This window comes from Anolis sagrei, chromosome 6 (assembly GCF_037176765.1).
Source record: "Anolis sagrei isolate rAnoSag1 chromosome 6, rAnoSag1.mat, whole genome shotgun sequence".
Taxonomy (NCBI): Eukaryota; Metazoa; Chordata; class Lepidosauria; order Squamata; family Dactyloidae; genus Anolis; species Anolis sagrei.
This window is the reverse complement of record NC_090026.1, coordinates 110,128,966-110,156,180: the sequence shown is the minus strand read 5'-3', so window position 1 is coordinate 110,156,180 and position 27,215 is coordinate 110,128,966. Positions and strand designations below refer to the sequence as shown.

The 27,215-nt window shown below is 41.1% G+C and overlaps 1 protein-coding gene across 1 annotated transcript in view; it reads right to left on the bottom strand.

Annotated features, from left to right (window-relative positions):
* ACBD5 (acyl-CoA binding domain containing 5) overlaps positions 1-11,679 on the bottom strand; it is a 33,364-nt gene extending 21,685 nt beyond the window's left edge. Inside the window, exons 1-4 of the mRNA XM_060782441.2 lie at positions 11,573-11,679; positions 6,223-6,408; positions 4,889-5,009; positions 3,726-3,798 (exon numbers count right to left, since the gene is read on the bottom strand). Coding sequence (XP_060638424.2) covers positions 3,726-3,798; positions 4,889-5,009; positions 6,223-6,319 — 291 coding nt within the window. The 5' untranslated portion in view covers positions 6,320-6,408; positions 11,573-11,679. The remainder of the gene's footprint in view (positions 1-3,725; positions 3,799-4,888; positions 5,010-6,222; positions 6,409-11,572) is intronic.
* Between the last annotated feature and the right edge of the window lie 15,536 nt (positions 11,680-27,215).

Here is a 27,215-nt window from a genome sequence, read left to right as displayed (position 1 = left end):
TATCTATTTCATGCTATTCTTGCAAAGTTTCATTGAAATTAGCCAGACTTGCACAACAGTTTAAATTCATAATTTATCCTCACTTTCATTTTTCCAAGTTGCTGAGCAACTTCAGAAAAATCTGAATAGGTTTAGCAATGTCTTAGAAAACTCATGGATAAAATGTGTTAAGTATTCTTCAAGGTAAACCTGATTCGGAAAGTTCTGCTTTTAAACATTCTTCTCATCAAGACTTTCTATGTCTTTGTTATTCTCATATCTGCACAGCAAAAAGCCTGATAAAACCATTGTCCTTAACATTTATAATCTGACAATATTGACAGGAATCCCAAAAGCCAACTGAGGGCCCTTCCGCACAGCCATATAACCCAGAATATCAAAGCAGAAAATCCCACACTATCTGTTTTGAGCTGGGTTATCTGAGTCCACATGCCATATATTCCAGTTCAAAGCAGATATTGTGGGATTTTCTGCCTTGATATTCTGAGTTATATGGCTGTGTGGAAGGGACCTGAGTACACAAAGAGATTTGCATTCATCTCTGAGGATTGCTTCTATTTGGAAAAAAAACCTGATAGCTGTACAAGATCACCAACAAATTATGAAACTTCTATTTCAAAAAAGTTTACCAAGTGGAAGCATTATCAAGAGAATATCTAAAGCACTACTTTCCCAACACTTTGGATCCTGGCCAGAATTTATTTTCATCACATATATCACTCAAGAATGGAGCGCTGTTGAAAAACACTCCTTGAATTGCCTAAGATGAACATGAATTAGCTTTGGATGAATACTCCTCCTGTGCTTGAATGTATGAGCCAAACTCAATCTTTGTTTTGGGAAGGATTAACAGGAACAAATCATGTTGTATAACCAGCCTATACATTTCTGTGTTGATATTACCCTCCAACATTTCATTAGAGATGCTATAGAGAGGTTCATTTTACAACAAATAGGAAAACCTGGAGTTAAAGGCAAAATTATTGGTGTAAGAGGCAAGGCGGAGTATTCATCCAAAGCTAATTCATGTTCATCTTAGGCAATTCAAGGAGTGTTTATCCTTAGCAGTTTCACATTGATTTAAAGATCAGATAAATCAAAATTCTGATTGAAGTAAGATCAGCAACCAGTTCACAGAATAAATACCGTATGTACTCGAGTATAAGCTGACCCGAATATAAGCTGAGACACCTAATTTTACCCCCCAAAACTTGGAAAATGTATTGACTCAAATATAAGCCAAGAGTGGGAAATGCAGCAGCTACTGGTAAATTTCAAAATAAAAATAGATCACAATAAAATTAATTGAGGCATCAGTAGGTTAAATGTTTTTGAATATTTACCTAAAACTGTAATTTAAGATAAGACTGTCCAACTCTGATTAAACCATTATTCTAACCTTCTTCAATGTACATGTGCTTACATAACCATCCAATAATAGAGTAAAATAATAAATGTAATAACAACAATAATAGAGCAAAATAATGGAAATGTAGTAACAGTAATAATAGTAAAATAATAAATGTACTACTAATAATAGAGTAAAACAATAAATATAACAATAAATAGAGAAAATGTAATAATAAAATATATAGAAACAAATAATAAATGTAATAAAATAATAATCATAGAGTAAAACAATGAAAATGTAAGAATAATAATAAAGAGTTAAAATAATAAATGTAATAATAGAGTAAAATAATACATGCAATAACAATAGAGAAAAAATAAATGTAATAATAATAGAATAAAATAATAAATGTAATAAAATAATAATAGAGTAAAATAATGTAAATATAATAATAATAATAATAATAATACAGTAAAATAATAAATGCAATAAAATAATAACAGAGGAAAATAATAAATAACCTTGACTTGAGTATAAGCTGAAGGGGGATTTTCCCCCCTTAAAATGGGCTGAAAAACTTGGCTTATACTCGAGTATATACAGTAGGTGTCAACATTTTTGGGATCTGTTTACTATGAAGCACTGGAATCTATCTGTGCCTCAAAGAAATACATAGGCATTCAGCTCACATTTACAAAAACAGAGATCAGACTAGGAGTTCTACATAGTTACCCAAGATTCAGGTTTTCCAAGTTTCAAGGCATTTAAGTACTTTGTTAATGCATTTCTTAATATAAAAATCTTTATTTCTAGATCACCCTCTCTCCCCAAAGAGACTCAGGGTGGATTAAAGACACAAAACAAAAATGTAAACATTCAGTGCCTCAAATGAATACAAACACTTCAAAATAATACAAGATAATGCACAGTAACAACAGTAAACTTACAACAAAGAATTAAGCATCGAGATGCAAATAATTAAAAACAATCCAATAAGACATAGCAAAATAAAACATGTAAAACATTACAACATATACCCTAAAAGCAATTAAGATACAATTACATTAAAATGGCTTTAAAAAGGCTAACACTTTTCATTTAAGATTCAAGTATTTATTATTTGTTTATTTATTTTAAACATTTTAAACATTTATATTTATTTATTTATTTTATTTATTTATTTATTTAGTACACTTGTATACCGCTAATATCTCAGCCTGTGCGGCGACTCATTGCGGTTTACAACATATTTAAAAATACAATATTCACTTTAAAAATATAAAATAAAATATAAAAATACATACATATACATACATAGTATTGGGCCACCAATACAGACCGGAACATCTCATAGTTAAAGTCGTAATCCAATTCGTTATCCTTGATTGCTAGTCCATGATCAAAACATCATCACATCGGAATTAGTTGAAAACTTGCTCGAACATCCAAGTTTTCAGTTTTTTCCGAAATGCCATTAGCGAGGTGGCTGATCTTATTTCAGTAGGGAGGGCATTCCAAAGCCGGGGGGCCACCACAGAAAAGGCCCTATCTCTCGTTCCCGCAAGCCGCACTTGTGAAGCAGGCGGGATGGAGAGAAGGGCTTCTCCTGAAGATCTTAGGGTCCTGGTGGGCTGATAGGCTGAGATACGTTCGGATAGGTATGTAGGGCCAGAACCGTTTAGGGCTTTAAAGGTCAAAGCCAGCACTTTGAATTGGGCTCGGTAGCTAATCGGTAGCCAGTGGAGCTGGTACAGCAGAGGAGTTGTATGCTCCCTGCGCCCTGCTCCTGTTAATACCATGGCTGCCGCCCGTTGGACTAATTGGAGCTTCCGGGCCGTCTTCAAAGGCAACCCCCTGAAGGGTACTCAGGGTGGAGCACAGCATATATATGGCAAACATTCAAAGCTGGGACAAGAATTCCTATGAGTATACAAAAACATTAAAAACATTTATCAAAATATTAAAATACACCGTTTAAAACTGTCTTGGTCATCTGTGTCAAATCTGAACTGGCCTGGTAGAGTTTCTGTAAAGCCAAAGTACTTCCAATCTAGATCATAAGTTTTAAAAACAAACATATCAGAGTGCCTCATGTCTTTCTACATCTCTATTTTGCTGTAAAGCAATTCCAGTTCCAGTAGTCCACTGTAGGTTGCTTAGCACCACAAGCATTTCTTAAACTACTATACAACCAATGGCCACTTTTTCATCCCAGCACTCCTAAAAACTCTTGACACTGTGGCAGTTGTGTAAGGTAAAGTCCATGAAATGAAGTGCAGAAATCTCCTCTCAAGCTTACCAAGTTCCAAGGCTTCAGAGCCCAAAAATAAAATGATTGGGACATTTGTTTTATGTTAGTACTCACAACTCTTACCTTTTTCATTTCTTCAACATAGGCAATCATAGCGTCTTCTTTCGGCATGTCCCCTAAAGCACTCCATGCATCCCTACAACGAACATCACAAACATCCTCAAGTTTCTACTTTTATTTTGTATTCGCCCTTAGTGCTATTCATTTATGCACTGAACCCAGCCTTCCTTCTCCACTGTCAACTCTTATCTCTCCTACTCTGTTATGAATGTTATATTTGATTCCAGTAACTTCATATTGTTCACTGGGTAGATTTAAAATACAAAGAGGTAAGGCAGCAAGCAGGACTTACATTATACATTTATATGAAACAACACACATTTATACCATTTAATACTATTAGGCATTGCACTTATTTACTGTTAAGATTCAAATGAAAGGAGTGAGAGAACATGGCCTAATAGTCATGTGCATTCGGGACTTCACTTGATCTATTTTGTGTCCTGGCTTTCAGTCGTGGCCCCAATCCGTTTTTGTCTGAGCCTCTCGAAATCGGGAAGTCAGATATTTGTTTTTCATTTTCGGGCCCAAAAGATCTGTTTTCTTTCGGCCCATTATTGGGGGAGGGGGCTTCACCTATAGGCCTGGGTACTTTGAGCCTATGGGTGCAGGCTTTGGGCCAACGCACCCAGGACTGGCAGGGCCTGCAGCCAAGTGTTGAGTAAGGAGCGCTCCTTACTTGGCACTCGACAGCAGGCCTTGCCAGGCCCGGGTGCATAGGCCCAAAGCGTGAACCCATAGGCCCAAAGCGCCCAGGCCTATGGGTCCAGCCTTTGGGCCTACGTGCCCAGGCCTGGCAGGGCCTGCAGCCGAGCACTGAGTAAGAAGCGCCCTTTACTCGGTGCTCAGCTGAAATGAATGAGACAAATTTTGTGCCCATGACTACATACTAATACTGAGTCAGATCACTAGTTCACTTAACCCAGTATAGTCTATGCTGGCAATGGTTTTCCAAAGTCTTTTTCTAGACTTCCCAAGGATTAAGCCTGGAACTTACTATAGAAACACACACATACATATGACTAATTATGAGCCTTGTGACTACTTATGAAATAAAAACAAACACAGGAAAAAAAAACAGTATAGCCAGCCCTCGCCTATTCTGAGCACGGCATGTCTACAAATAACAGCTTACAACATATTTTGCTCTTAAGTATCATATTTACCATTTGTATCTGCCAATAGGGTCCCAAAATCCAGGTCTCTGACTATTGCAAGGTCCTTGGGTTGCTTGTTTATAAAAGCTATAGAACTTGAGCATCATTTCATTTGTTGGCTGGAAGGAACCTGCACAAAAGGTTTTTTTTTTTCAGAAAAATTATGTAACTTTTAGGACAACAGCTCTTAAATACAAAAGTTGTTTGAATTCAAAATAGCATTGCTTAAAGTACAGGGATACTGAGAACTAACAGCACACATTGCAAGTGTTTCAGTTAAGATTTTCCATTACCCACATCAACCCAATTAGAGCTCTTGTCTATGTTTACTTTATGAGCTAAAAGTATCTAGTGGCTGGTCATTGTATCTTTGTATAAACACACACAAAAACCCCACTCACATTCACTTTCAGGTATCACTGGATTAAATCCAATTGTTAAGAGACCGTTGAAGTAGGGCTCTTCCACACAGCCCTATATCCCAGTATATCAAGGCAGAAAATCCCACAATATCTGGTTTGAACTGCCATATATTCCAGTTCAAAGCAGATAATGCGGGATTTTATTTAGCTGTGTGGAAGGGGTCGTAGACTCATTGATCTAGCGTTTAAATTGTAAATTGATTCAAAAAGTTTGCTCCAGCTGGAATTAGCAGCAGGATTTAGGCCACTGTTTTTCTCAACTTCCTCTGAAGTCCTTCTACACATCTGCATAAAATCCAGATTATCTGCTTTGAACTGGATTATATGGCAGTGTACTCAGTTTATCTAGTTCAAATCAGTTAATGTGGATTACCTGCCTTGATATTCTGGATTATATGGAAGTATAGAAGGGCCCTGAGTGAATGTAATGAAAAAAGACTGTGCATGCTAGCTTTACAAAAGAATGGACAATGGCACTTTCTCTGTGACAGCCTACCTAGCTACCTACATATCTCCTGTGTTGAAACCTTATTACACCCACAGCCATTGACAGACATACTTTGCAGTGGGAAAACCCGATGTGGCTTTTAATATAAAATGTTTTTATCCCATTTAGAATATCAGTGACTGGGATATTGTAGTCTAGCTGCTTCCAGCTGTGATTGCCATGGGACTTATTCTTCTATTCACCCCATATTGAAACACGTGCCATTATGGGAGCAATTTAACAGCATGTTTTTAATTGAAGCGGAAAACATTAAATAATTCCAAAACACAACTCACTTTGATGTTCATGTTTTAAAAAAATTAAAAGAGGTAAATACAGGCCTGGGCAAACTTTGCCTATTAGGAATTGTGGGAGTTGGAGTCCAAAACACCCAGAGGGGCGAAGTTTGCCCATCCCAGCTTGCACCTGCTCACCGTTTTTTGGCAGGCTTTGGATCACCTTCACAGCCGCCTCGAAGCGGGTCTCGTGGACGGAGAGGCCAGCACTGGACTCGGCCTCTGTCTCCGCCATGTTGACCCCCTCCTCCGCCTCCAGGGCCCTAAAGAGGTCGCCTGTGAGTGTTGTTCTTCTGCTTCTTCTTCCCTTCCTGGGGAAATTGCCTGCAACCAAGGGAGAACGAGAAATATTAGAGTCACAAGGAAGAGGAGATGCAAAAGTCTCAGACACCTTTGAAACTAGTATACTAGTACACCGAGACGCAGAAAACCCCAGCAGAGGACTCAGTTCACTCCTCAGTCACTCTAGTGTCCTCCCAAGCCCATAGTGGTATCTACATTGTAGAATTAACACTGTTTGGCACCCTTTTGACCATGGAATTCTAGGATTTGTACTTCGGATGATGCACCTTCCCTTTCTTTCTTGGTTTTTTTTTGGGGGGGGGGGCAAAGAAGGCTTTACTTGCAACACTGCCACTCCTGGGATCCCCAATTGTGTTGCACCATGGCAGTTAAAGTGGTGCCAAACTACATTAATTCTACAGTGTAGATACAAGTACCCCCCTCCCCCCACTAGTTCTTCCTTAGTTTCAATTCAGTCAACATCCATGGGTGCTACACTGTAGGATGAATGCAGTTTGATACCGCTGTAACTGCCATGGCTCAATGCTATGGGATGCTGACAAGGTGTTTAGCCTTCTCTCCCAAAGAGTGTTGGTGCCTCACCAAACTACAGCTCCCAGGACCCCATAGCCTTGAGACATGGCACTTAAGTGCAGCCAAACTGCATTTATTCTGCAGTGTGGATACACCCCATAAGAATTTGCGGAGGACATAGTATATGTGGAGTATCCCTTATACAAAATACTTGGAAACTTAAACGTTTTGGATCACACACACACACACACGATTTTAGTTTTATTTGCATAGACATCATGAGAGATCTTAGAATCAAATGTATTTGTTTCATATACACCATATACCAGGTATGTGCAAACTCTGGTCCTCCAGGTGTTTTGGGTTTCAACTTCTGCAACTCCTAACAGACGACTGTTAGGAATTGTGGGAGTTGAAGTCCAAAACACCTGGAGAGCCAACATTTGTCCATGCCTGCCTTATACACATAGACTGAAGGTAATTCCACACAGCTATATAACCCAGAATATCAAGGCAGAAACCCCCACAATATCTGCTTTGAACTGGGTTATATGAGTCCACACTGCCATATACCCTAGTTCAAAGCAGATAATGTGGGATTTTATTCAGCTGTGTGGAAGGGCCCCCAGTGAGGTAATCCACAAGGAAGATGGAGAGACAATAAACAGAAAATAACCATTATTTCAGGGGGTGTCAAAATAAGAACCTGGGAAATGTTTGTGCACAAGGATGAGAAGAAAAAGTACTACTAGTTTTCTCTCTTATTTAGGTTCATCTCCCAGTATATTTTTGAAAAGTGCACTGGATATTGTGCAATGTGATGTTACACATGTTGCTAGGATGGAAAACTCCACTGAGATCACTGGGGATTTCTTTCAATAAAACTTACATAGATGCTTGCAGATTTATAGATTATATAGTATGTTTACTCAGAAGACTCATAGAGTTGTAAGAGGTCACAAGAGCCATCCAGTCCAACCCCATTCCGCCATTTAGGAACAGCACACTCCCAAGAGATGACCATTCAAATGATTAAAAAACCTCCAAAGAAGGGGATTTCACTATGCTCCAAGGCAGCAGTATACTCCACTGCTGAACAGCTCTTACAATCAGGAAGATCTTCCTAATACTGAAGTGGAATCACTTTTCCTGCAGCTTGAATCTATGGCTCCATAGTGTCCTAGCCTGAGAATTGGCATTAACAACAAGAGATGGAAGAGATGTGGATGGGTGGAGACAAAGTTTTTAACCTTTCTTTGACTACCCCAGTTATAGAGTCCAAAAAAAAGTGATTTTAAAAGTCTCAAGGAATGGTATGCACTAAAAAGGTTTGCATATGAAATGGTGTATGCGTGCATCACCTGTTGATTTATGTGACTACATGAATTTCATAAGATTTTCTTAGGCAAGGAATACTCAGGAGTAGTTTCTGCTATTTCCTTCTGATATACAGCCTATTGTACCTGATATTTGTTGGCTAGCTAGTTCAGTTTCCAAGATCAAACAGAATGTGGTACCTTTAGAAGATTTACTGGTACCTTCTGGCGTGGGCTGGTCCATGAGGTCACGAAGAGTTGGAGACGAATGAACAACAACACACTTTCTCAGCCCAGTGAAATGTTAGTCTTTCAGGATGTAACAGCATCTAACTCTGGGTGCATCTAAACTGCAGAATTAATGCCCTTTAACAGCACTGAATGAGACATGTGGAATAATCGCAGGATGTCTTAAACCTACACCTGTTGATATCATACGAAAGCTGACTGGCACAACCTGGGGATCACAACCAGACACAGTGAAGACATCTGCCCTTGCGCTATGCTACTCTGCTGCTGAGTACGCATGTCCAGTGTGGAACACATCTCACCACACTAAAACAGTGGATGTGGCTCTTAATGAGACATGCTGCATTATCACGGGTTGTCTGCGCCCTACACCACTGGAGAAATTACACTGCTTAGCCGGAACACCTCAGCAAGCGAGAGTCCAAAAGTGGCAGGCTCAAACCCAGAACCTCAACCAATGGCTGATACCAAATGAGAGACTCCCCCCTGGGCACACAGAAGACTGGGCAACTTGGAAGGCACTGAACAGACTGCACTCTGGCACCACGAGATGCAGAGCCAACCTCAAGAAATGGGGCCACAAAATGGAATCCACAACATGCGAGTGTGGAGAAGAGCAAACCACAGACCACCTGCTGCAATGCACCCTGAGCCCTGCCACATGCACAATGGAGGACCTCCTTGCAGCAATACCAGAAGCACTCCAAGTGGCCAAATACTGGTCAAAGGACATTTAATCAATTACCAAACTTGCAAATTTTGTGTTTTGTCTGTTTGTTTGTTTGTTTTGTTCTGTTAGAAATGTAATCCAATTGACTGGTTGCCCTGACACGACAAATAAAATATGTTGATAGACTTTATAAGCTAGCTGGAATTACCCCTGCCCCCCATGTGCAACAGGAAGTTGCTGCCAATTGCTAGAGAAATAAGGTTGAACACTGTGAAAGCCACCCATTGCATGGCTATCAGCCTCCTCCCAGTAGACTTAAATCAAGGAAAAGTTTCATGAGAACCACCACTCCTCTAAATGTTCCTCTAGCAACAGCAAGAATATCCCTGTGGGCAGCAAAATCAGGCAATTCCAAACTGGATGGCACCCTATGAGGGTCTTCTTCCAGGGGAAAATCAAGAATGGGCAAGTTGGAAGTCCCTGAACAGACTCAGAAATGGAGTTGGCAGTGCAATAGACAACTTGGCAAAATGGCAGTACCTAGAAGAATCCTATACCTTGTGCGACTATGGAGCAGAACAAACAACTCCGCATCTGTATGCTTGCTCACAATGCCCTGCCTCATGCACAGAGGAACTGTTAAAAGCTACAGATAATGTGATCATTGTTGCCCATTTTTGGCCTAAAATTACTTAGTTTTATTTATTTATGAAGTGCTTTTGATGCAAAAGAAATAAATAGACAACACTTTAAATACTGTGGCTGAATGAAATAATGGGATTTGTATAGTTTGGTGATGTATCAGCACTCTCTGGAAGAGAATCTGAAGGCGTTGTAAAACTACAAGTGCAACAACACCACAGCATTGAGCCATGGCAGTTAAAGTGGTCTCAAATTGTGTTATTTCTACTATGTAGATCAGACAAGGGCAAAATTCGGCCCTCCAGGTGCTTTGGTCTTTATTATTATTATTATTATTATTACACTTTATTTTTACCCCGCTACCATCTCCCCAGGAGCTCCCGGTGGTGCAGTGGGTTAAAGCACTGAGCTGCTGAGCTTGTTGATCGAAAGGTCGCAGGTTCGATCCTGGGGAGTGGCGTGAGCTTCCGCTGTCAGCCCTAGCTTCTGCCAACCTAGCAGTTCGAAAACATGCAAATGTGAGTAGATCAATAGGTACCGCTCCGGTGGGAAGGTAACGGCGCTCCATGCAGTCATGCCGGCCACATGATCTTGAAGGTGTCTACGGACAGCGCTGGCTCTTTGGCTTAGAAATGGAGATGAGCACCACACACCAGAGTCAGATATGACTGGACTTAATGTCAGGGGACTACCTTTACCTTTTACCATCTCCCCAAGGGACGCGGTGCGGCTTACATGAGGCCGAGCCCAAATACAACAATATAGACAATAAACAACAATACAACGCAATTAAGAATAAAACATAGGCAATAAAATATTCAACATTATCACTAAGTGTAGATGCACCCCAAGGGGCTCTAATATAACCTGACCCACAAGTGCAGTCAAAACACAACAATTACAAGGCCAAACAACAGCAAATCAACACTCACAATTTTTAGGAATTGTGAGACGAAGTCCAAAACACCTGGAGGGCCGAAGTGGGCTCAATCCGATATAGATACACTCTTTACACCCATCTCTGCTTCTTCCTGCAATCAACCCTAAAATTAAACAATTTCTCTGTCCAGTTCTTTCACGGTGCTGATTAAAAACAACACAATACCTATATATTATCCTTACTTACACCTAATTATGAGTAAAGTAGTGTCTTTGGTTGTATGTACAAACTCCCCACTAAACTGGAAACTAGTCACAACGACTTCCCAACAATTTGACTTGCCCTATTTTTGCAGTGCAAAGCTATTTTAAACATCGTAATTAACTCCTGCCCTCACAACGCTCCCATTTTAACTTACTATTACTCTTCTGGAAAGGGAGAGAACAAAAAAGGATACGTCTGAATGGTAAAATGAATGCAGTATGAGATTTGTAGTTGGGACATTAGCACGTTGGCGGAGGAGGCTATAGTACAGGCCTGGGCAAACTCCTCTGCCAATGTACTAATGCTCCAATTACAAATAAAACTACATTTACAACTACAATTCCCATGATTTCATAGAATTGAGCCATGGCTGTCAAAGTGGTGTCAAAGTGGTGTCAAACTGCGTCAAGTCTACAGTGTAGATGCACCCAAAGGGGCTCTAATATAACCTGACCCCCAAGTGCAGCCAAAACACAACAATTACAAGGCCAAACAAGAGCCAATCTATGATTTCCCCCCAACTTCCTATAGTAGAAAGAAGTAGGCCAAGAATCCAGTAACTCTGGAGGAAAGCTAAGCCTCCATTTGACTTTGTTTCCCTTCCTTCAAATGTCAGGTTGCAAATAGAAGAGCACAGCCTGACATTCCTACCTTGAAGCCGTAACCTTTGCCCACAGCCAGGCTTTGCTTTCTGTTAATGTCTTCTAACAGCAGCTAGGCACTCGTTCTTGCCCCGCCCCTTCCGGTGCCTTCTGGGAAATGTAGTCCGTCTGCTAGTGCTTCCGGTCTCTGACATCCTGGCTACCATGGCAACCCCCCTCCCGTCTCTCTCTCTCTCTCACACACACACACACTGCCTGAATACAACACGTTTGAAGCGCCACCAAGTGGTTGGGAGCCATCATTGCAACTGGAGCGTGTTCTCTCTTTTGAGCGGACCAAACAGTTGTATTGCATTTTTTTAACAAAGAAACAAACATACAAAACACAAAGTTTGCAAACTTGGTAGTTGATTAAATGTCCTTTGACCAGTATCTGGCCACTTGGAGTGCCTCTGGTGTTGCCGCAAGAAGGTCCTCCATTGTGCATGTGGCAGGGCTCACGGTGCATTGCAGCAGGTGGTCAGTGGTTTGCTCTTCTCCACACTCGCATGTCGTGGATTCCACTTTGTGACCCCATTTCTTAAGATTGGCTCTGCATCTCGTGGTGCCAGAGCGCAGTCTGTTCAGCGCCTTCCAAGTCGCCCAATCTTCTGTGTGCCCAGGGGGGAGTCTCTCATTTGGTATCAGCCATTGGTTGAGGTTCTGGGTTTGAGCCTGCCACTTTTGGACTCTCGCTTGCTGAGGTGTTCCAGCGAGTGTCTCTGTAGATCTTAGAAAACTATTTCTTGATTTAAGTCATTGACATGCTGGCTGATATCCAAATGGGATGAGCTGGAAATGTCTCTGCCTTGGTCCTTCCACTATTTGTTGCTACTTCCCGGCGGATGTCAGGTGGTGAAATAACGGCTAATAAGCAGTGTAATTTCTCCAGTGGTGTAGGGCGCAGACACCCCGTGATAATGCAGCATGTTTCATTAAGAGCCACATCCATTTTTTTAGCGTGGTGAGATGTGTTCCACACTGGGCATGCATACTCTGCAGCAGAGAAGAACAGCGCAAGGGCAGATGTCTTCACTGTGTCTGGTTGTGATCCCCAGGTTGTGCCAGTCAGCTTTCGTATGATATTATTTCTAGTGCCCACTTTTTGCTTGACGTTCAGGCAGTGCTTCTTGTAAGTCAGAGCACGGTCCAGAGTGACTCCCAAGTATTTGGGTGTGCTGCAATGCTCCAGTGGGATTCCTTCCCAGGTCATCCTCAGAGCTCGGGATGCTTGTCTGTTCTTAAGGTGAAAAGCACATGTCTGTGTTTTAGATGGATTAGGGATCAGCTGGTTTTCCCTGTAATAGGCAGTAAGAGCACCTAGAGCTTCAGAAAAGTTATAAGGCCATTAAATGCTAATCAAGGTGGCCAATTGCAACATTCACACTTGCTTCAAGCAGGCAAGAGTTCAGTGATAGTATCATAGCTGGGTCCCAGTGCCGCTAGCGTTACGCTAATTCCACAATGGCGGCTGTGAATGAGAGAAGGGAACATGTGTCCGACCACATGGTCAAGGGAGGGGGCAGAGTGAGAGTGGGCGGACTGAGAGGCGGAGGGGGGACAAAGTCGGGGAAATAGTTCGTAGTTGTATTAGAAGGAAGGATAGAAAGTGGGGGAGAAATACGAGGAGTGGTGTAAAATGAATGTAATCCAGATTATTGACCACTTTCAGACAACGGAGCTAGCCATATTTGGCAAGCACGTTGAATTTGTGCCCAACAGTTTATGGACAGCCTGGATGTGGTGTTGGAACAAGATTGAAGCGTTTAATAATATTTTGGGTCAGATTGCTGATTTCTATCCAGTTTAAGGTCTTCCCAAACAGTTTCCCAAACAGTTGTTTACCATTTCTCATTAAGGAACTGTTACATTCCTTCACTATTATTTGTGTCCCCCCTGCGTTAAATTACTTCAGTGGTATCATCCCGTGCCTGCATTCCGCAATCTGGGTACTCAAAGCAGCATTCCGGAAACAGCGTAATGCTAGTGACACTGGGACCCAGCTATCATACTATCACCAAGAGTTCTTTCTCCCACCCTGGATATCCCATAGATATATAACCCTCTCTTGCCTAGCTTCCAACAGACCTCATAATTTATTTATTTATTTATTTATTTATTTATTTACTTCATTTGTATACCGCCATTCTCAGCCCTAAGGCGACTCATAACCTCTGAGGATGCCTGCCATAGATGTGAATGAAACATCAGGAGGGAATGCTTCTGGGACATGGCCATACAGTCCAGAAAACTCACAGCAACCCATAAGCAAAAGACTTTGAAATAGTTGAAAACCAACTTACTAACGCCTTGAAAGATCTCTCCAGCTACTACAAAGATAACCACTTGAAGCCCAACACTGCCAAGACACAAGTGTGTGTTTTCCACGTACATAACTGTGAAGCCAATGGGTAACTGAAAGTTACCTGGGAAGGCCAAGAGCTTGAACACTGTTCCCACCCTAAATATCTCAGTGTCACATTGGATCAGTGGTTCCCAACCTTTCTTGACCAGGGACCACTTTGATTTTTGTTGTTGTTGTTAGCAGGGACTATTCAAGAATAATAAACTGTGTTAATCTAAAAATAAACTTTAACCGAAACTTTAAACATATTCATTAAACTTAATAGTAACTTGAATTAAGAGTATTATTGTGATATTAAAAAGAACATTTCAAAAAGAACATTCAGTTTGCATCAATGTGATTTTTGAGCTTTCATCTTATTTACAAGTTGGGTTATCTTAGGGTAATATTATTGCTCAAAGCTACACACGTGTAATCACTTACAGTAGAGTCTTGCTTATCCAACATAAAAGGACCAACAGAACATTGGATAAAGGAAAATGTTGGATAATAAAGAGGGATTAAGGAAAAGCCCAATAAACGGCAAATTACGTTATGATTTTACAAATTAAGCAACAAAACATCATGTTTTGCAACAAATCGACAGAAAAAAACAGTCCAATGCATGGTAATGTTATGTAGTAATTACTGTATTTACAAATTTAGCACCAAAACATCACAATGTATTGAAACAACGGTGCATCCAATCAGGAGGCAGACTATGTTGGATAATGCAAAATGTTGGATGAGTGAAGGTTGGATAAGCGAGACTCTACTGTCTTCTCAATCGATTCCCGGACTTATTTTTAATTACCAACAAAACAGAAAACCCTTGTTCATATAAATAAGTTGTGGAGAAGAGCATAAGTCTGTGAAAGCCACCCACTATATGGTTATCAGCCTCCTCCCAGTAGACTTAAATCAAGGGAAAGTTTCATAAAAACCACCACTCCGCTTAATGTTCCTCCAGCAACAGAAAGAATATCCATAAGGGGCAGCAAAATCAGGCAATTGCAAACAGATGGCCCCCCACAAGGGTCTTCCTCCAGGGGCAAAATAAGAATGGGCAAGTTGGAAGTCTGTGAACAGACTAAGAAGTGGAGTTGGGAGATCAAATGGCATTGCCTAGAAAAATCCTCCACCTTGTGTGACTGTGAAGCAGAACAAGCCACTCAGCATCTGTATGCTTGCCCACAATGTCCTGCCTCATGCACAGAGGAAGAACTGTTTAAAGCAGGCATGGGCAAACTTTGTCCCTCCATGTGTTTTGGACTGCAACTCCCACAATTGCTCACAGACAATGTGGTCACTGTTACCCAGTTTTGGTCTAAAATTATTTAGCTGCTTGCACTTCCTCTATTTTATCAGTTTTATACTTTTTTTTTCAATGTACGAAATAAATAAATCTTTTCTCTCCCTTTACAATTTAGGAGATTTAATTTGAGATTTACAGGGGCTCCTCAGCATTTAATGGTAGTATTAACTGAACTGAGTCACAATAATGAAATATTAATAAAATATGCCTTTTGAATGTCACTTACATAACCTAGCTATCTTTCAACTAAATTGGAGATGAAGAAATTAATAAACCTTTTAAACTAAATATTTAAAAGCTAACAGTTGAGTCATTTGTGACTCATCTCACAAGTGTCTCTTCTTTTCTATACGGTGCTTGCTTATTCCGTAATAATCTTTTGCCTGGTTTTGCAGTTGTTTTGTAGATTATTGGGCATTCCATGAGATGTAGGAAGTATTATCCAAACTTTCAAGTGTGTGTTTGGCAATGCATCCTCTCTGAATCCAGGCCATAAAGGTAACCCTGCTCTTCTGAAAACTCTGCCAGTGGGAAATGTTTACAATCGCTTGGAGATTTTACCAACTTCATAAGGTTTACATTCCTTGTTGCAATGTGAGCTGCATCTCTTCCATTCCATACTTACTAGCCTAAGTAAGTATTGGGGGGTTCTTCTCCAAATAATGCCAGGCTGAGGTGGTTGGGGTCTTAGAGCAGGCCTGCGCGAACTTCAGCCCTCCAGGAGTTTGGAATTCAACTCCAATTGTGGCAGTAGAAGTCCAAAACACATAGAGGGTTCAAGTTTGCACAGGCCTTATCTATTCATTGGTTGAAAGTCGATCTTGGGAAATCTGCTGACAAATTGTCCATAGCAACTAATGACATAAGAACAGAATATCTGAGGATACATTGATGTTTGGGTGACATTAATATAAGTATCAAAATATAAGTATCAAAGACAGTACCGTGGCGGAGAGTCGTGCAAGTTACTGGGAGCCCGACAGCAGTTGCCAGTGATACATTTTGCTACAATCTTTCCCCTATTTCATTATTAGTTCATCACCAAGTAACACTTTAATAAATGTGCACTTCAGTGTGTTATCCTCTATAACTGACTCTATGTATCTCTATGTATCTTCTTTGACAACTGTGACTTTCTCTTCCTCTTTTGCAAAGGCGGCCCTAGGTAATTTTCAACGGTAAGCAAACAGTATTTTGCCCCCCCCCCCCAACCAATCATTTCTGTTCGTCGTGGGAGTTCTGTGTGCCATATTTGGTTAAATTCCATCATTGGTGGAGTTCAGAATGCTCTTTGATTGTAGGTGAACTATACATCCCAGTAACTACACTTGCCGCACTTGCTCCCTTGCCTGGCTCGCTTTGGGTCCGGAAGCGTGCCTGAAGACCCCGGTTTGTGCACCAAAAGTCACCTCTTCTCCTGACTTTCTCCTCAGCCATTGGGACCAAGAGAGAGAGAGAGAGAGGTGGAGATGCCCACCTTTCCTAAAGGTAGGCGCAAAAACAAAGGAGGGAGTGGAGGTGGGAGATACCTCCAGCCGGAGGGGCTCTCTCTCCTTCTTTGTCCCAATGGCTGAAGAGAAAGTCAGGAGAAGAGGAGACTTTTGGGCTCATCAAGTCAATCTTCAAAACAATAGAACCAATGGGGCCTAAGTGCCCCTCTTTGTTCATCCTGGTGTTGGGACATTGTAATCCTTACATAAAACTATGTCTTCTTTGTCTGATACCATCAGCTGGCTCCTTGCTAGCCATTGAAGACTGGAAATCTCCATCGGAAGTGAGGAATGATCTCTGATTGGCCAGTAGGGAATCCCAGAGGGAATCCCTCCCAGCCGTTCATGACGTCAGGGTGCTCCACCAATCAGGGCAAAGCCAGCCCTGGCAGGGTGGATGTTGGAAATTCAAAGGGACACACTATATAAAAATGTCTGTTTTATTATTGTCAAGAATCTCAACTTTCTTCTGCGGCTTACTGCAAGCTGACAGTTGACTTGGATAAACTTCCTCAGTGGCTTTTCTTCAACTTGGTGAGATTTCTTGATTGAGAACATTGGGTTTAGCTTCTTCGTCTCACCAGGCAGTTGGATCCACAGGCAGCCCACTGCCAGGATCAGCTACCCACTTAATGGGACTCGGTATCTGTGCTTTGGATTCCGCTATCTGCAGCCTGGATCTCACTATCTGTGGCTGTTTTAAATTACTCTAGTTCAACATGAGATTCTGTATTGGTACTGCCATGTCTGGCTTTGGGTGCATCTGCATCTGTAGGATTGATGCAGTTTGGCACCACTTTAACTGCCATGGCTCAATAATAATAATAATAATAATAATAATAATAATAATGGCAATTTTATATTTATTCCCCACTACCATCTCCCCAAGGGGACTTGGGGCGGCTTACAAAGGGAACAAACCCAAAAATTACAAAATTATTTGGAATCATAGGAATTGTATTTTTATGAGGTCTTTAGCCTTCTCTGCCAAATAGTATTGCTGTCTCTCGAAACTATGAATCCCAGCATTCCATTGCATTGAGCCATGGCAATTATACTGGTGTCAAACTGCATTAATTGTACACTGTTGATGCACCCTTAGTTACAGAATCTAGCTCCTGGATTTACATCTTTTTTTGCATAGCATGCTGCTGTTAATGACTGCAGTAGTTGAGAATTGTCTGTCAGCAAGCGCAGGCTTCCTATTCGAGTCCCTTTGTCCAGGGCTGACTGTGCCTCATTAGTGATTTATTTGAGTATTTCCAGCAGGAAACTGTAGGTTGAAACAAGGGATTTTCTCTTATTTCTGTCCTGAAGTAAATTATACCTGAATATCGGCAGGGTCGTCTCAATATATTGTTGCTGTTTTACTTTGTTGAGTGGATACAGGTTGGATAACCCTTGGGAAAAGCTTGGGACCAGAAAGTGTTTTGGATTTTGGAAGAACTGTATTTATGTATATGATGAGACCCAAGTCTAAATGCAGAACTCATTTATGTTTTATATAAACTTTATAGCACCTGGATGTAATTTTATACAAGAATTTAACAAATAATATAGTGAGTGAAACAAATTTTGTGTCCAGTAAACCATTAGAAGGCAAAAGTGTCACTAACTCAGCCACCCATGTGATCAGTGTTGGATTTGGGGATATTTCAAAATTCTGGGCAAGGGTTTTGCTCAATCCGTACTAGAGTTTGTGAAACACCTGTCAAATCCTTCAGTGTGAGGTTGTGTTTAACAACTCAGAATGGAGCTGTTTGAGGGTTCATAGAAACTGTAATTCAATACACATGGAGGGTAGCAGTTTGGGGAAGAGTGTTATCTGGAAAAGATGATCTAGGAACGAGGACAGGAAATTGCAACTATCTTCATTGGAGTCTGTGGATATTTGTTTCATATTTCAATAGAAGCATTTCCTGTTTTGTTTTTAATGTATGCAGGAATGTAGAACGATCACTGTATAATAGCAGTTCTGCATGATCAGCCAAAGTCTAATCTAATTTATCCTTGGCACGCTAACCCTAATCCATCAGTGTGTAAATGGAGGGGAGATATATCCAAGCTGCTGTTCAATGGAAAGGGGGGGGGGGGGAACAGCTGGATGTTTCACAGGAGGAGGGGTACAAACCATCTCCAAAGAATAAGGGGCTTAATTACTGGGAGGCATTGTTATGGGGATTCTTAGTCTGGAGAATCAAAATGTCCTTGACCATAAGAAGACGTGAACTATGTGTGTAGTTGAAGGGCTGAACCAAAGTATCTTCCCATAATGCAGCCATTATATTTTCCCCAGGGAGTTATCCATCTTTTCAAGTGTAAGGAAGCTTTTCACGGTAATTAAGACGCAGCCCTCATTGTGCATTGAGAGGCAATAACTGACTAAGATGGGATTGATTACTGTAGAAATTGAGTTGGATTAATTTCTGAGATAAGGGGAGCACCTTTGTTATACAGCAAAAAGATACTGAAGGAAAGCAAAAATTGAAGATTATTTTTGTCTTAATAACAGATAATGTTGCTGTTGCTGTTGTTGTGTGACTTCAAGTTGTTTCTGACTTATGGTGACCCATAACACTATCACAGGGCTTTGTTGCCAAGATTGATTCAGAGAGGGTTTGTCCTTGTCTTTGAAGCTGAGAGAGTGTGACTTGCATAGTGGGTTAAATTACCAAGTGGGGTTTCAGATCCTGGTCTTGAGAGTCATAGTTAAATACTCAAACCACTACACCACACTGGATCTTAATGTTCATTTGCTGCTAATAATTATGGCCATCATGTAATGGTAATGTCACCATATCACTTTCATATATGTTTAATAACTCTTCCAGTCTTTCTGGAGCTTGATACCTGTCCTATGTAGTGCTCAAATATATTTTCTGAATAAAAAATATGCCGATATGTGAAGATTATACTAGATGTTATAACTATAGCTGGGTCCTGTTAGAGGACTCATTTATGTGCTATCATGTTGAAAAGGAGCTCTGAAATCCCTGAGAAGGTTCATTAGCAGACTGACCCTAGTTCCTAATGGACACATAATATATTCCTAAGGGGTTCTCTAAGGATCTCGTTAGGATTGCTAAATAGCTGGTGCATTCCGTCAGTAGGCAGATAGCTCATTAATAGTCCCAGGCAGCTTCCCGTCATCAAAAGCAGATAATGATTAGGAGACAGTCCCATATCCTGCAACACTAAAGAGCCATCAGTGTATGCATGTATGTATGTATGTGTGTGTGTGTGTATAAAATGATACTTACATTGGGGCTTTAATTTTAATAGCCCAGGAAAGGGCTAGGGAAAGCCCTTTGTTAATCCATTTGCACTTTTTTCCGTTGCTTTTGGTCAAGCAGTTCATTTGGTTTCAATCAATCCAAATAGCAGAGTTTGGGGGGGGGGATACTTTTTTGACTTTAGCAACCAAAATTCCCCATCTAGCAGGTAGACCGGTTGACAGAGAGAAGTAGTGATATCCTTCTGCTTTTTATCATAGCTTCTTGGGGAACTGAGAATCACCTGGACCAGAAGTTATAAAACTACTTCTCCAGATGTTTTGGACTTCATCTCACATAATTCCTAACAGCTGGTAAACCTGCAGGGATTTCTGGGAACTGAGGTCTAAAATACCTGGAGGAGCACAGACTGAGAAACACTGACCTGGACAGTATGACCACTGCCTGCAATGTTAGGGGATTCTGGGAATGTTAGTAAAAAAAACAAACAAACCCCAAACCCCTTTTACAAGCTTTGCCATATGGCGACTGTAGATGCAGCGGTCAGAAATTACAGCTTTTTGTCCTTATCTATTTTGCAAAAAATCAACACTTTTTCTTGGAACAGATTTTCTTTACTATCTGGCTCATTCTCAGTACACTTTATTATTCTCACAAACCTCGTCCCTTCCAGATATTTTGGACAACAACTCCTGCTGTCCCCAGATAGCATGGCCATTGGCTGTAATATCTGCACCTGTTGCCAACAATTGTGTTTCCAGGTGAGATGTGTAGTCTGACATGTCTGAAAAGCACAATGTTGGGAAAGGATTTTGCTTAGCTCTCATCCATTTCTGAAGGTGTGAGACAGTTGGAGCATTATTCCATCCAGTATGTTCAAAAAGAATAGCCAGAATGTCTAGACTGATATTTGTGTATATTTCGTTTACATAAAAAGTCAGACTCAGAAGACAAAGAATGGGTGAAAGGAAGAAGTAACACTGTGAGGGATCAGTATAAAGGGACCAAATAATTAAAGTATTCATTGATGGAGGGGGAAGAAGGGCAAGTTACATAACGACACACTGTTGCACAGCTTATTTTTGTCCCTTGTATTTTGTTCTCTTTCTCAGACCAGCGATGCTGTATTTATTTTTGGGCTCCCCACCAGCTTTGGCTGCCTAGCAATGGCTGGCTGCAGTCTGCTTGCTCCTGCCGCTGCAAAAAAATGCCACCAGCTGCCTAGCAACAGGCAACTAAGAGTGGGCTGCCTTGCCCTGGTTAGGCAGCTCACCTGGAAGGAAGCCAGGAAAACACTGTCCTCCAAGAAGTTACTGGTTTGGACTAAGGAAACCAAGAATCCTCCAGTCACAATCATACCCTCAAACATTTTGTAGATGAACACCTGATGTTGCCTGTGTGAACAGGCAACATCAGAATGTGTTCAAAATGGCAAAATGTTATCCATAAGGAAGAATAGGTAAGCTGGGAGAGGCTGCTGTGGTTTGCTTTTGCCTGAACCTCCAGAGATGGGGAATATTCCCTTTCCTTCTCTTCTATTTATTTACTTATTGTGTCGGAAGTGAACCGAGGATACAGTTGTAAGGTATTTAAAAACACAAACAAAGTTTTCAAATTTGGCTTTTGCTAAATGCCATTTGACGAGTAGCTGGCCACTTGGAGTGCCCCTGGTGTTGCTATAAGAAGGTCCTCCATTGTGAATGTGGCAGGGATCAGGTTGCATTGTAGTAGGTGGTGTATGATTTTATCTTCTCTACACTCGCATGTCATGGACTCCACTTTGTGGCTCCATTTCTTAAGGTTAGCTCGGCATCTCATGGTGCCAGAGCACTGTCTGTTCAGTGTCTTCCAAGCTGTCCAGTCTTCTGTGTGCCCAGGAGGGAGTCTCTCATTTGATATCAGAGGTTCTGGGTTTTAGCCTGCCACTTTTGGACTCCCGCTTGCTGAGGTGTTCCTGCGAGTATCTCTGTAGATCTTATATTTGTAGATCTTATATCAAATGGCATTTAGTATTTCGGAAAAAACTCAAGACATGGATGTTTGAGCAAGCATTCGGCTAATCCGATGCGATGAAATCTCTGATCAAGGACTGGCAATCACAGACAACGAAATTGGATTATGATTTTAATTTAAGAGATGCATTGGTCTGTATTGGTGGCCCAATACTGTGTATTGTATATGTATGTGTTTTATATTTTTAATTGGAATATTGTTGTTTTTAAATGTTGTAAACCGCAATGAGTCGCCGTCTTAGGCTGAGATATTAGCGGTATACAAGTGTACTAAATAAATAAATAAATAAATATTTCTTGATTTAAAGCACTGGCGGGCTGGCTGATATTCGAACAGGGGTTGGGCCGGAGATGTCACTGCCTTGGTCCTTTCATTGTTGGCTGCTACTTCCTGGCATCCTGTGATAATGTGGCAAGTCTCATTAAGAGTAACATCCACTGTTTTAACATGGTGAGATGTGTTCCACACTGGGCATGTGTATTCAGCAGCAGAGTAGCAAAGCTCAAGGGCAGATGTCTTCACTGTGGACCATGAGGACAAAAATCTGGTCTGTGAGCCTCCTTTCTCTTTATTTTATTTTATTTTATTTTATTTTATTTTATTTTATTTCTACTCCTTTTGCATTGGCTGCCACTCCTTCCCTTTTACTGACCACTGCATATGTTCTGTATCAGAAACTAGAACTGATGTGGTCTATCCAATGCCATTTTCCAAATCAGCACCCAAAACTGAATCTAAAGTTGATCAAAAACTGATTCATAACCCTTTTGGTATTGATGTTGAAGAGTGGTCCCTAGTCAAAGTAGTCCCTGGTTTAAAAAAAAGGTTTGGGAACCACTGATCTAAGGCCAGAAATTAGACAAGTTATACCTGGGAAGTGTAGTTCACAGATTTTTTCCAAGGTCTGCTCTCATCCCTAGCAATAAAAATAGAAAAAGTAAACAATCTGCTTCTTTTTCATGAAAGTGATACACAAAATCGGCTATGGAAAGCAGATTGTCCATTCTGGATGTGTCTGGATTGTAGAATGAATACAGGTTGACATCACTTTAACTGCCGTGGCTCAATCATGGGAATTTGGCAGAGAAAACAAGAGACATTGTAAAACTACATTTCCCATGATTCAATTGAATTAAACTATGGCTGTTAAAGTAGAGTTGAACCGCATTAATTCTATAGTGTATATACTATAATGTTGAATAAAAGGGTCAGGCCTGCTAGAATTAGCACTTTTTGCTGGCTTTTCAGTTGACCTTTAAGAGCAGTTCTTTCAACAGTGATGTGATTTGGAAGAATTGGCAAATAAGCTTCTCATTATGCAGAGATAAACGTTATAACTCACCATCTACTCACTAGAACCCGAAATTCAGCAATTTAATCCATAGATCTTCCACTAGTTCAATAAAGTGGATGAATGTTTCTCCACCAACACAATGAAATTCGAAATTCAGTTTTGTTTCAGATCTGTAACCTCCAGGAGAGTACATTGTGATCTTTTGCACATGTTATAACCATCTTTGCCATTGGCCCTAATTGGCATTCTCGCTGGAGTCTTCTGCAGGAAAGAAAAAAAAGCTGAGGATTCTGGGAATGCCTTGAAAGGGAATGTCCCGTCATGATCCCTTTGATGTTCTTTCCATATGAAAATCAATCAGCATGAAGCCATAAGCAAAGCAGATGGCAAGGCTTCAGAATCAAGGCTTCCATCCTAAAATGCATTTGTGCCAGTCATGGGGTTACAGCCCCGGTAACATGATAAATAAGTGTTTGGAGGAGGAAAGAGATGCTTTACTGCAAACTCTATGAACAAAATTATGAATGTTGGCATCCGGTGTGGGTATTCTAACCTTAAACATTATAGCATTGATTCTGCCCTTTACATTTCTGGGGGAGAAAGGACTAAAAATGCGGCTTCAGTATCTGCACTATTTTTGTCATCTAATTACTGCATTTTATTTAAGATTAATGCGATACATATTTCATTTTTAGGTGTACTAGCAGATCATGTTCCCGAAGAAACATATATGGGCTAAAAGTATTTGCCTGCATTACATATACCATGGAAATGAGTAAGATTGCATAAAAACTGTATCAAAATCAAAGGAATATTTAATAATAATAAAACTTTATTTATATACCACTCTATCTCCCCTGGGGGACTTAGGGCAGTTTCCAAATTGTAAAAACACAAATCCATACAGAGTAAGCAAAAAACAAACAAACAAAAACAGACCAACACATACGCATAAAACAGTCAAACAACACATGTACAATAAAACCAATCAACCTTATTCTTCATACTAGGATTAACTATTAGGGCCAAGCAATCTTTTTGTGGACTGAAACCAAACTAGAAATGGATGTATCTGGAATTTTTCCACTCAGTCCTCAAGAGAGTGATCTCTGGAACAAGTCCAATTTGGGATAGTTTGATATTCTTATTTGGCATGTAGAATAATAGAATTATAGAATCATAGAGTTGGAAGAGACCTTGTGTGCCATCTAGTCCAACCCCCTGCCAAGGAGCAGGAAAATTGCATTCAAAGCACCCCGACAGATGGCCATCCAACCTCTCAGCTCAGGTCCTCCCTCTTTAAAGATTTCAGAAGGGATCCCATCAGGTCTGCTGGCTTTGTTATTTTTTGTTGGTTGATGACATTGCTGACTTCTTCCAAACTAGGCAGTGCTGCAAACTCATCCCTGATTTGTGGGAGAACCTCTTTGGCCACATTCGAGCTGCGGTTCTGGAGGCTTTGGTAGTGTTCTTTCCAACGTAGTGCAATTGATTTTTGGTCCTTCAGGAGTTTGGTTCCATCTGATGAGCGTAGAGGCTGTATGCCATGGTTTCTTGGTCCATAGATGACCTTTGTGGCTGTGAAAAATCCCTGAGCATCACGGGTATCTGCCAGGTGTTGGATTTCTTCAGCCTTCTTTGTCCATGAGATGTTCTTAAGTTCTCTTGTCCTTCTTTGGATCTTAGTTTTTGCACTGGTGTAGATCTTTTTCTTATGGGTCTCCATGGCTTTGACTAGGCGGATCTTTGTTGCCAGTGTGATGTCTCTACTCTTTACTATTTTATTGAGGTTGGACCTTGCTCTCCTCCCAAGAAGTAAGGGTCTTCTGATTTCCTGGCCACAGTAATCTTTGCACCTAGAAATACAAAGTCTGTCACAGCCTCCACATTTTCTCCCTCTATTTTCCAGTTGTCAATCATTCTTGTTGCCATAATCTTGTTTTTTTTTTTTTAATGTTTAGCTGCAACCCAGCTTTTGTGCTGGGCTACACTGACCATGCAGACTGTGGCCAGGAAATCAGAAGACGCTTACTTCTTGGGAGGAGAGCAATGTCCAGTCTCGATAAAATAGTAAAGAGTAGAGACATCAGACTGGCAACAAAGATCCGCCTAGTCAAAGCCATGGTATTCCCTGTAGTCACCTACGGATGTGAGAGCTGGACCTTAGGGAAGGCTGAGCGAAGGAAGATAGGATGCTTTTGAACTGTGGTGCTGAAGGAAAGTTCTGAGAGTGCCTTGGACTGCGAGAAGATCCAACCAGTCCATCCTCCAGGAAATAAAGCCCGACTGCTCATTGGAGGGAAGGATACTAGGGACAAAGTTGAAGTACTTTGGCCACATCATGAGTGTCATGCGTTAGCATGAGTAGCATGCAGATTGACTCTAGCCCAGTTAACTGTGTGTGTGATGAATTGGCTCTTAAAAGAAAAACACATGAGTAGAAAAGAAAAATATTGTAGTATTGGCAGCATACAAAACAAAATAGCAGGATTGCTGTTTCCACAAAAGTAACATGAAACAATATCTTCTGAGAGATATCATTACTCAGCTGTGATAAGCAGGAATCCTTGTCCTCTTCCCATGGCTGTGTCTTCGCAGGACATCTGCAGCATAGTCCCTGGCTTACACAAGGCAGAATGGCACAGAGGCATAGATGCACAATGGCAAAGAAGCTAAACACACAGTAGCTATCTTTATACACATGAAAATAATACTCTCAATTAACTCTTCAATTAACTCAAACAGCTGTAGCACAAACAGCCTTGAACTTTACAGCAACTTAAAGTTATAGCACAAACAACATTGATCCTTACAACAACTTAGATAAAGTACGTTACAACCTCTTAGTAGCAACAATGAGGAGACAGCAAAGCCTAGAGAAGACAATTATGCTGGGGAAAGTGGAAGGCAAAAGGAAGAGGGGCCGACCAAGGGCAAGATGGATGGATGGCATCCTTGAAGTGACTGGACTGACCTTGAAGGAGCTGGGGGTGGTGACGGCCGACAGGGAGCTCTGGCGTGGACTGGTCCGTGAGGTCACGAAGAGTCGGAGATGACTGAACGAATGAACAACAACAAGTGAGACTCTACTGTATCATCTGCATATCTAAGGTTGCTAATGTTTCGTCCAGCAATGTTAACTCCAGCCTTGGATTCATCAAGTCCCGCACGTCGCATGATGTCTTCTGCATACAAGCAGAATAGGTTGGGTGAGGGCAGGGCCGTAGCCAGAAAAAAATTTCGGGGAGGGTTGACAATTTCGGGGGAGGGGGGGTTGAAAATTTCGGGGAGGGTTGAAAATTTTGGCAGGGGGGAGGGGTGAAACCTGCCTCCTAGCTCACGCTGAAGCAAAGAGTACAGCAGGGGGCAGAGCAACCTTCAATAGCCTGCAGCTCCACCCCTGTCAACCAACTCCACCAAATCTGGCCTTCTTAATGAGAGCATTCAACACATAAACCCCCAACTTGGTTGCTTCACTACATCAGGTATTGCTGCAAGTAATGACAGTGTGAGTAAATTGTCAATATTTGCTTGAGATAGTGCTTACAATTCTGGAGGGACTCTTAATTTTTTGCATCTCATAGACTTAGCATGGGGATTTGGTTAACCAATTAAAATTCATGAGTAAATCAGGTTTTTTAAAAAAATCTGAAACATTTCGGGGGGGGATTGAACCCCTAAAACCACCCCCTCGCTACAGGCCTGGGTGAGGGTACCCTGCCTTGCTGTACTGGGCTACACTGACCATATAGTCCACTTTCAAATTGCATGATATGCCAGTGTTGATACTCCCAGGTTCCTATTGACAGGACAACTTTTCCCCTCCTAGAACCAGTGCAGCTGAACCCAAGGGATGGACAGCAACAGAGAAGCACTTTCTGGCCAGGAAGGAAGCCTTGTGAACTACACCTCCCAGCGTGCCTTGCGAGCGCCTTTTCCTGTGAAGGAGGAGGGGGAGGAAGAG